The sequence below is a fragment of the Myotis davidii genome, unplaced genomic scaffold, assembly GCF_000327345.1.
Source record: "Myotis davidii unplaced genomic scaffold, ASM32734v1 scaffold399, whole genome shotgun sequence".
Classification (NCBI taxonomy): Eukaryota; Metazoa; Chordata; class Mammalia; order Chiroptera; family Vespertilionidae; genus Myotis; species Myotis davidii.
Genome location: NW_006292094.1, coordinates 1174967 through 1185769, shown reverse-complemented (window position 1 = coordinate 1185769; position 10803 = coordinate 1174967). Strand labels below are relative to the sequence as shown.

Below are 10803 nucleotides of genomic sequence, written 5' to 3'. Positions count from 1 at the left end.
TCGTTTCACGTAATAGAGCCATGTATTATGTGCGTGTGTCCAGCTCCTTTTGCTCAGCATGTTTTTGAGACTCATCCTTGTTTGTTGCTTTTATCTAGATGTTCCTTTTTATTGTCAAGTAGTACTCAACAGTGTGGATATACCAGTTTGTTTGACAATTTATCAAAGGCTTTGAAACTGAAGGTTAAACTCGTTTTTAGAAACTGCAGGTGAACTAGCAGCATGTAACAGTGGCAGCAGTGAGCAGGCTGCCAGTCCAGGCTAAAGTTCGGTAGTTGAGATTAGGTGGCCATGCTAGTCTTGCTGGAACCATCAGACCTGCATTTCATTCCTCAGCTCTAGGCTAGTGAACTCTCAATTTTCTGAGATTCACATCTCACATCTGCAAAACCCCTGGTTGCCTTAAGGGAAATTGAGAAGGTATGTTGACTGCTAGCCCAATGAATGTCAGCCCCGCAGGGCAGGTACCTGCTTTGCTTACTGACTAGTCCTAAACACTTGAATAGTCAGTATATATCCAAACTAGAGGCCTGGTGCACGACATTCGTGCACTGGGGGTGGGGGCGGGCGTGTCCCTCAGCCCAGCCTGCGCCCTCTTGGTCCGGGAACTCTCAGGGGATGTCCGACTGCCAGCTTAGACCTGCTCCCCCGCAAAGGGGTCCTTAGCAGTGCCCCAGAGGCAGGTGACTCCCACCACTGCCGCTGCACTCGCTGTGCCAACCAGCCATGAGCCTGGCTTCTGGCTGAGTGACGCTCCCCATGTGGGAGCGCACTGACCACCAGGGGGCAGCTCCTGCGTTGAGCATCTGCCCCCTGTTGGTCAGTGTACATCATAGCTACCGGTCGTTCTGTCATTCGGTCAATTTGCATATTAGGGTTTTATTATATAGGATGTTTAGATCCTTCCTATCTCATTTTCAAGTGAAAGTTAAACTTAACAGCATCTCAATCTGTTTCAGCCTCTCTCCAATGATAAAACTCAAGTGTCAGGTAATCTGCAGAATACAAACTTTTTACACAGATGGGAGAACCTTCAGCCCAAGACCATAAGACAAATGCAGCCTTCCAGTCTTCAACAGGATCAAGCAGTTTAATAAGGAAAGTACACCCTAAGCAGAGGAGGCTCTAAAATTTTCTCAAATCCACCTCTTGAAGCTTTCACAGCACTAAAACGGGACCTCTACCGCCAAGTTTGAGTCAGGGAGCAACTGGCTCCTTGGTGAGAAATGGGTGGAAGATAGCCTTAACTTTCAGAAATAACTTTAACTCTATTATCTCAATAGCCCACACCACTCACTTTGATTAGTAAGCTCAGTATTTGTGACCCTCAAAATTTTGCCCTTGAATAAAAGCCCCACACCCTTGACAATGTTTACCTCCCTTCATTGAGCTAGTAGTCAAAACCACATACTCCCTTCTGCAAGCTTTGTGACATACCACTATAAACCTCCATCCATCACGACCCATCATTTTGCACGATCCAGTTCAAACAGCCCAATCTGCTCTCCCCAAACGGCATCATTAACCTATGTTGTTCTCTGGTGAGGCTGAAGGTAACAGCTCTAGTTCTCACCCATGACCTAACCTTACATGATTACGACATGAAATGAAGAGAAGCTTCCTGCAGCCAGCCTCCATGCTCTTACAGTCCCCCCTTGCTTTTCCCAAAGGGTTTGATCTGCTCATCCCGTCAGCTAAACATCAACAAGCAGTGCTCTCACCCACTGTGGTCTCTGAATACCAGTTTTCTCAAGAGCCAAAGCTCCTTGGAGAAATGGATCAATCCAGGTCGGAGAAAATGAAGATGCTTGCCATCAAAGACTACTGGAGTCTGTGATGGTAGGAGCAAGCTTGAAGGGGATGCCATTGCACAAAGATAAAATACACTGGACTGAAACACAAATACCTAAAAGTCTGGATTCAGGATACTTAAACTCACTAGTTACTCTGAGGTTGCTAGGACATGAATCCATCGTCCTGAAAATTGGCAAAATAAAACCTCAAAAATATTTTTCAAAGTTAGGTACAAATGGAGGCAATAAAAGTGGGGATTTTAAAGAAAATGCTTGCAGAATAATGAATGGTATTTTGCTTAGGCTAAATCATTTAACGTTCATGTTCAGCAGACTGGCTTATGGGAAATACAGTTGATTCAAGCAGCAAGTACTTTAAAAATGCAAACTGCAGACCCACCTAAAGCCAAGTAGTATCCTAGTGAAGGCACTATAAACCCCAAATTTGATAATAAACCAGCTTCTCTTACAGCGTCCTCCACTATTGATCAAGATTTTTTACTAGGAAACACAGGAAATCGTTTTTTCCCTTACTGGTCTTAGAAAACTTAAAAAATGCTGATTAAAAACAAAACTTTGTTTTCCATAATAGGCACCTTAATATTTGCTTTTAGCAATTAAACCTACATTGACCCAAGTATGGCCACATTACCAGTCTGTACTGTGCTAAGAAAAGTCCATTTTTAAAAAAGGTTATTTTCTAAGTTACAGAGCCTATGAGTTCCATTTTCAGATCACTGTCATACTGAGTTGGCTGACGTATAAGTAGTACTATTAGTGACAGTTGGGGCAGAGGAATCTTTAATTTCTGTATTTCCAAATAACTAAGCCCTACCTGAACATTTTTCAATGGTGGATCTGATTAGCTCTTTAAAATAAGCATGAACCACCAGTAAGGCCAATTTCTTTCCCTCAGAATGGTGAAGTCCTTTTAGGTTTTAAACCCGTTTAAAAGTGCTAATCACGGGGGGAGGAGGGGAGGTTAATGGGGGGGATGAGGGCACATTTGTAATACCTTAATAATAAATAAATAAGAGTGCTAATCAGCCAAACCAAAGGTAAGGTTTAACTTCTACACAAAGCACTAAAACACTAAAAATTTCAGACCTACTTTGGTTGACATTTATACTACTACACTTCTACTTCTGAACATGTTAACTGATACTAACAATTACCTACCAACTCCAGTATCACACACAGCAACCTTTGTTAATTAATATGCAGGTTGGTTGTAGTGTTTTACTTGGGATTCTTATCAATTTAAGGTATATAAACGTCTTTTTTTAAATACAGGAACTTTCCAGTGAGGCAGTTTACCTTCTACTGAGCCTCCATTAATAAAAGCAGAGGGAAGTTGTAAGGACAGACTGTCCCGGAAAGAACTGATCAATGAAGAAAACTACAACCTGAAGTAAATGAACTGACACCTGGAACTGGGACCCAACAGCTAAGTACTGCACCAATCTTTCCCCCACCCTCTAAACCAGTGGTTCTCAACCTTCCTAATGCCACGACCCTGTAAATATAGTTCATGCTGAGGCGACCCCCAACCATAAAGTTATTTTCGTTGCTATTTCATAACTAATTTTGCTACTGTTATGAATCAATGTAAATATCTGATATGCAGGATGTATTTTCATTGTTACAAATTGAACATAAAGCAGTGATTAATCACAAAACAGTATGTAATTATGTATGTGTTTTCCGATGGTCTTAGGCGACCCCTGTGAAAGGGTTGTTCGACCCCCAAAGGGTCGCGACCCACAGGTTGAGAACTGCTGCTCTAAACCAAGGCTACCCTGGAAAATCATCCAGATTAAAAGGCTGCAGACCACATCAAAATGTACCTGGAATTGTATAGGCTGGTGCCACTCCTAATCAATATAGAAGATAAAACAGACTGCGGGAGGAAAAAGAAAAATAGGTATATAGTGCATGGAATGGGAGAGAGCATTTGGAAAACACACACACACACACACGCACACACGCACACACACCAACACAAATTTGAAGACAGTAAATAAAGTCTCTCTCCTGAAGTTTAAACAAAAAGGAACGAGGAAAACATCCGAGAATCAAACAGAAGGCCTACGAATGAATGGGAGTTAAGTGGGAGGCTGAAATCTCTCAGGAAAATGGTCCAGAATTAGACTGTGGAGAACAGACTCAGTCTAGCCAAGGCCCAGAACAAGATTATAAAACACATAAAATCTCAGAACCTGCCACACACACACACCCTACTCCTGGTCACATGCAAAATACATGAAGCCCTAGCTGGTTTGGCTGTGAAGAGACCTTTTTGGCCTGCAGTCTGAAGGGTCCCAGGTTCGAGTCCAGTCAAGAGTCACATGTCCAGGTTGTGGGCTCAATCGGGGGGGGAGAGGGGGGACGGTGCAGCTGAGAAAGTAGTTCATTTTCTGTTCTGGTTAAATAGGGGGTCTGATGGACCATTTGGAAACACATTAGCATGGTTACAATTAACTATTATCAGAAGACAAGAAGGTTTAAGCACTAAATACATGAAAAGTAGTTTGGTTAGCTGTGAGAAGCATAACTACTTAGAGGTATAGAGCAGGGACTATTTCTCATGAGATTTTAGGATATTATTTGACACTTAACTGTGTACATTTATTTCTGACAAAGTATAAAGAGAATAAATAATAGAGACAGTGCTACTTTATTAAAATACTGAGTTTTATTTCACATGTATATTTTTGTCTCCCCACCATTCCCATTTGTCTGACCACTACTACTACTATGTCCTATCATAACATTCCATACATACTTAAAACCAAGCAAAGGGTGGAGTTCCATCTTTAAAAACTAAACAGGCATTTTGGACAACACATTCTTGGCAATGGAACCTGGACAACATTTATCAGACACGGTAGGGAACGTTCTCAATCTGCATTATAAACAGGACAGCCAGATATCAACTGTTACAGAAATGAAATAAGACGGAAAATTTTAACAAACTGTTTAAACTATTTTCTTAAAGAGACTTCCTCCACTGCCAGAGATCTTGAATAGCCTGGAAAAAAAAAAAAGAAATGTGGTTAAAGAACCACAGCACTTCAGACAACCAATAAATTAAACCACATCTCTTTGTACAGCTCAACATACCTAGTTTTCACTCTACCACCAAAAAGGTTCACTCTAGATAATTAAGATTTTTTAAAAAACTTATACAAGGAAAGTATCATTGTCAATTTCTACTTATAGATGATTTCTATAGGGCGGGGCGAAAGTAGGCTTATAGTTGTAAATATGCAAAACACAGGATTCTTGTATTATAATTTACTGTATTTACATTTGTCCCACCCTGTACTTGTTCTCATGCTGGTAATTCAGCAACATCCATGTAAAAATAAAATTGTTCAAGTGATACAAAAATCTATTTCATGAGTCATGCTAAATACAGTATAATCTATTTCAAGATGGCATTTTTCTATTTATAAACAATGTTCTTTATAAAGAAGAGTCTTGATTTTTTTTCAGCTCTTAATGCAAGAGTTTCTGCAGAAATTTGCTATTTCTCAAAGGCCATCTGGAAGGGATTTTACTAGCCAAATCCTCACAAGCAACACTTTTTCATAAGGAAAACTGCATGCATAAGCAATGGGAAATTGTCTATAGTGCCTACTTGCATCTGTAGCTACGCCATAAAAACGTGAGACATTTAGTTTTGATCATCTCTGTAGTAGTAACCTGAGCTAATACATTCTTTACTTTTGTAGAAATTTCATCCTGGTGCTTTTCAGAAAACAGTGAAGAAAATACTTTGAGTCAGAAAATACTGTTAGCAGTGAGTTCATCGTTTCAGCTGCAAGACTGATGTTACGCTGTGTGGATGGTCCTTGCACCTTTATCACTTTTTGTCTTCACCTGAATTTCTCTTAATCAAAAATTCCAGTCTGCCACTTTCCTTGGTACAGGGTGAAGAAATCCTCTCTCTTACAGTTACCTGCTAGTACATGCTGGTTTCTGACTTTCCACCATTTCAACATTAACAACTGCATACAGCAGTTTTCAAAATGTTTATTAATAAGTGTCAACCATTCAGAAAACTTACAGAATTTTGAAGTTCAAATACACACACACACACACACACACCCAGAAGAATAAAAATGGTTGAACTTGATCATCTCATAGCCACCAAGTCAATCAAAGCTGAACTCACAATCAACCAAGTGTTGAACTATTGAAAGGGTTTCAAATCTGAGAAAAAGTGTTGCAATTTATGTAATTTAAATACCAAATATTGTGGTAGAAAAATAGCTGACAAATTCTTTATTAAAAAAGCTGAAAAGACTTAGGGAGCCCTGACAGAAACAAACCTTAGGCTATGTCTGGTATATACACAAAACCTAGTAACCCTATGTAACTACTTTTGTTTTCCTTTACAACTTAGGAGTCACTATAAACAAGACAAAAATTAATACATCATTTTCCATTGATAAAATACCTTTACTTGTAAGAACAGAAAGTCTACGTTGACTCAAGCTAAAATATCGAGCATTAAGTACAATTTGGTTTCTTGCTTCCAGATTTTACACTTTAGGTTCATTTCAGCAAAATGTGCTTCCCATAAGATCTATGGAGAAATGGGTTCCCTCTGCCAACTCACAGGAAAGCGAAAGGCCAGACTGCCCAAGCAGCCAAGTGGAGCAGCAAGGAAAAACCACAGCTCAACAGCTCAGGTCCTTAGCCAACATAGTACCAACAGTAAAATTGAGCTCACTAACAAAGAGGTAATTTACCAATTATATAAAAGTTGGGGCAAAGACACTAAAAGTTATCTTCTCGGTCTCTGCCAACTAAATTCTTAAGTATTTCCATGTATTCAATCTGAAGTATTGTCTGTGGTTAGGAATCTTTTAAAAGCAGCCAAGATTTAAAGAGACTAAAAGAATCATAATGAATCACAATAAAAAAAATTTGGATTAGGTCATGTCTTGAGAAAACTCAGTTACCTCCACGTCAGTCATCCGGAAGCAATTCTTCACATAATTGATGAACTTGGCTTCCACTTTGGGAAGAGAACCACCCTATTGAGACAAAAGCATTATTAAGGTTAAGTATATAAGCACTATTTGTAAGTTAGTATGAAATTCCTCATATTTGCATGCTATTATTACATGGATCATCATTTCATTCCTTGTCCCTCCAATTCTTTAAAAACATTGACTACATCTGGGTCTTTCAGGTCCAGAAAGACCTACTGAACAACTCTTAGGACCTAGGTCTTTCATATCACTCCCATACTGACTGGCTTTGCCAGTTTTAAATTCTCCCCCAACTTTTAAAGTAAATACAAAGTACAAGCCATGCTTGAGATTCTTCAGGCACTCAAATGTCAACTTGACTGCCTGCTATATAATCTAACAATTCAGTTTTATCACCACCCTCATCCACCCAGAACCAAATACGAAACAAAGCAAATACACACCCCTTTTCAGTACCATATACACGTCACCAAAACTGTTAATAGATCACTTTAATACGTACTAAGAACCTAGGCCCAGCACAATACTAACCTAAGTCAATTCAGGGAGCATATGAATGAGGGGAAAATTAACGTGACATTTCATTCATCTTAAACTAAAGTTTAGCATTTCCTTCAATTATGGGCACAAGGAAGAAACTATAATAGTGTTGGCACCAAATTATTTTCTAAGAATTACAATTATGAAATGTTTATCACTACTTTGGAATTATTTAATGTGCAACTAAGTATATCACCTTTGTTTCCTATTTTGATAATTAAATTATTTTCCCCAGTAACTTGAATCCTTTTATGCATTTTAAAAATCAAAGACTTCAGGAATGCTAAAGGGACCATGGCATGAAGTAGGTTAGGGATCAGGTATGGTATATTATACTTAATTGCCTCTATCACCTAGAAAGTAATTTCCATTTTTAAATTATTGTCACATACATTCTTCATTCATTCATTCAAATATTTATTGAGCAGCTAGGAGATACAAAGGTGTTTAAAACATGGTCAAAGAGGCGAGATAAATGAACAAATCAAGAAAAGTTCACTGAATCACAGCAAAAGAAAGGTGTCTTTCAAGGAGCCTGAGATTGCTTCCAGCCTGGAAGGGGGGCATGGGTGAGTGATAAACCGGGAAAGGGCATTGAGATTAAGATAGAAGACTTCAGTCTGGATTGTTGATGATACTCAGTATGGACTATATTTGTCTCTCCTTTTCCTCTTTCCCCATCTTTGGGCTTAATTTACCAGTAGTGCCCAGGATTGTTCAATGCGCCTGCAATTAAACCAAGGAGATAGGTCCATATTAAAATGCGGGGGAGGGGTATCTAAAAGGTTATTTTAGCACTGTATGCAAGGGATAAATAAAGCAGCGATACGAGGAAGGCAAAAAGGTTTAAAGTAGTACAAAAGCAAAATCAAGAGGTACATTCAGGCTCTAAAATTTTATTTTTCCAATTGACTTGACTCATCACTGCACAAGGAAAGAAAACCTACTAAAACACAAAGAACCTAGGCACACAGGAAGCATGGGGAAAGAAGTCAGCGACTTTCTTCACCACCCCAACTTACTCTCAGTAACTGGGGTCTAAGTAATATTATCTATAAATTAACGCTTTTCTCAAACGTGTTTCAAGATATTTAAGTCAATTATCCCATACTCTTCAAGTCCAGAGTTCACGGAAATTTAGTTTAGTGCCCTGGTCAAGTAGTAGAATGAGTTAATCCTCTTCTCACATTCTCACTATTTAAGACAAAAAGGAGACTAAATAAAAACTTATTATAGTCACTAAAAAATTCAAGATATAAATGTATCAACTGGTGACACCTTGGTATAAAAGAAATGACTCAATTTGTTGGAAAATGTGTTTGACTAGTCAATCCTGAGTTTTTGTGTGTTTTTTTCACTACACCACCAGCAGCCAAAGACTGTCTCTACTTTTCCAGCTGTTTCATAAAAATTAAGACTCATACGCCCTCTGCTGGCTCTACAGCATCTTACAACCAGAAGATCAGGTAAAGGGAAGTCTTGTTTGTTCTTGTTGATCTCATTTTAACATCTACGGTCAGGATGCATTTTACAACCAACACTCTTGTATTTTTTTATAATGAAAAAATAAAGCACATGTAACTTCAAACATGCAAAAAAAAATCACCAGAGATTATAAATGAGTGTAAATAATAATCCATTTCTAAAAAACTTTTGTATCACGATCAAGGAACAAGTGTGTATTAAGGATAGTGCTATTCCAAACCTCCAAAAAAGATAATTTGAGTCAGTGGTAAATAAACCTATCTAGTTTTTTAAATATAATTTTACTCACCTTTTCTATACTTGCTTGCATTTTTGCTTTAATGTCTTCTACAGAACTAGGTCCTTTTGGTGTTTTAAGAGTTTTTTCCTGTTTTTTGAAGGATTCTTGACCCTGGAAAAAGTTTAATTCCAAAAAGTTTTAAGAAAACAGCTCTTAAGACCCAGCCTACCTAAACGTTTTGTGAAGTTATTCTTACAATCCTTTCTTGTAAACACTAGTAAACAACAAGACTTGAGTTGCTATTACAAATGAATGCATATCTGAACAATTTTTTCTAAGTCATTCCTTAAAAAAAGGAATAGGGATAGTCAGTGCCCACATTTATATTCAACACCAGGTCAGTTCTACACTTACAGGACTCCATCAAAAAGGAAACCAGAAGACCTCTATGCATGAAGCAAAGACAATGCAGCTTGATGCCTGGGGCCCATCCTAGAGCATTTGAATAACCTCAGCCCAGGTATGGGGGGGAGGGGGGTTCTTTTAAGCTCCTTACTTGATTCTAACATGCAGCCAGGTTTGAAAAACTACACCATGCAATACATTTACCTTTCAACAAGCAAGATCCCTTACAGGAGATAATTTCATATCAAAGTACAAGTATTGCTGTTGGCTTTCTCCCCCACTAGAACAACAAGCAGCTACACGCACAGGACAGTGACCATCGACAAGCACATTTGGCTCTTTGAAGACACCATTACAGTTGTTCTCCAAAGGCCTATCAACTTCCAGACAGACTACATTCGTCCATGGCAGAACCTTTAACCTTTCTAACTAGTTCAAAGAAGCCTGGATTTGTATGTTTCCACTTACTTTTGATCTTGGTGTTGATGGTTTTGAGTCTTTTCCATTCTGATTTGATTTTTGTGCATTTTTGGCTGGAGTATCTCGTATGGACTGTAATTAAAATCAATCATCATCAAGACACATAAAACCACCCCAAAGCATATAACAAAAGCAATCGTTTTGATGTTGCAAAAGGGCTATCAAACAGGAAGAAAGCCACATGAATAAAGAAAACAAGTCTTTCCCCACTATTAGAAGAGTTTTCAGGTCAGCCCTGCTCCGAACCAACTGAAAGTATGAGATCATCGTTTCCTCCTAAAGCCAGCTTTCATTCACTAGAAGTCAATAGCACTAAAAATTTTCCATCATTTTCTATTAGCTATTTCTGACAATCTCATAGCATTGTATATACTTACTTTCTTTACTGGAGCTTTTTCTTCTGCTTCCTCATCATCAAAATCATCATCATCATCACTACAAATGAAATAAGTAACTATTATTTGTGCACTCAACAAACAAAAAAACCTATCTAGAAATTGGTTGACTCTACATTAAATCAAGACATTAAGAACTTTTAAACTCTGGGGGGTGTCAAGAGACAAAAGCAGGATCTTTAAAGACAGACATGCATATTCATGTTCACTACACCATCCTATCTAATAAAAGAGAAACATGGTAATTAGCGTACGTCCGCTACCCTTCCCATTGGCTAATCAGGGAGATGTGCAAATTAACTGCCAGCCAAGATGGCCGCCAGCAGCCAGCCAGCTTGAAGCTAACATGAGGCTTGCTTACTTCAGTGACGGAGGAAACCAACGTTCCCCACCTGCGTTGCCGGCCTCTGAGCTTGCAGTTTGAAACATTGTTACAAATATAGAAGCTAAAAAAAAACCCAAAAACCTGCTTTTAGCCT

The 10803-nt window shown here is 38.6% G+C and overlaps 1 protein-coding gene and 1 long non-coding RNA gene across 2 annotated transcripts in view; one reads left to right on the top strand and one right to left on the bottom strand.

The window, feature by feature from the left end:
- The first annotated feature begins 845 nt into the window (after positions 1-845).
- On the top strand, positions 846-3226 carry LOC107183343. Its single transcript, XR_001514127.1, has 2 exons — positions 846-1839; positions 3087-3226. It is a non-coding gene; the product is annotated as an uncharacterized LOC107183343 (long non-coding RNA).
- Positions 3227-4466: 1240 nt separating this feature from the next.
- NPM1 (nucleophosmin (nucleolar phosphoprotein B23, numatrin)) overlaps positions 4467-10803 on the bottom strand; it is a 13551-nt gene continuing 7214 nt past the window's right edge. Inside the window, exons 7-11 of the mRNA XM_006765384.2 lie at positions 10307-10364; positions 9918-10001; positions 9114-9215; positions 6767-6841; positions 4467-4824 (exon numbers count right to left, since the gene is read on the bottom strand). Coding sequence (XP_006765447.1) covers positions 4786-4824; positions 6767-6841; positions 9114-9215; positions 9918-10001; positions 10307-10364 — 358 coding nt within the window. The 3' untranslated portion in view covers positions 4467-4785. The remainder of the gene's footprint in view (positions 4825-6766; positions 6842-9113; positions 9216-9917; positions 10002-10306; positions 10365-10803) is intronic.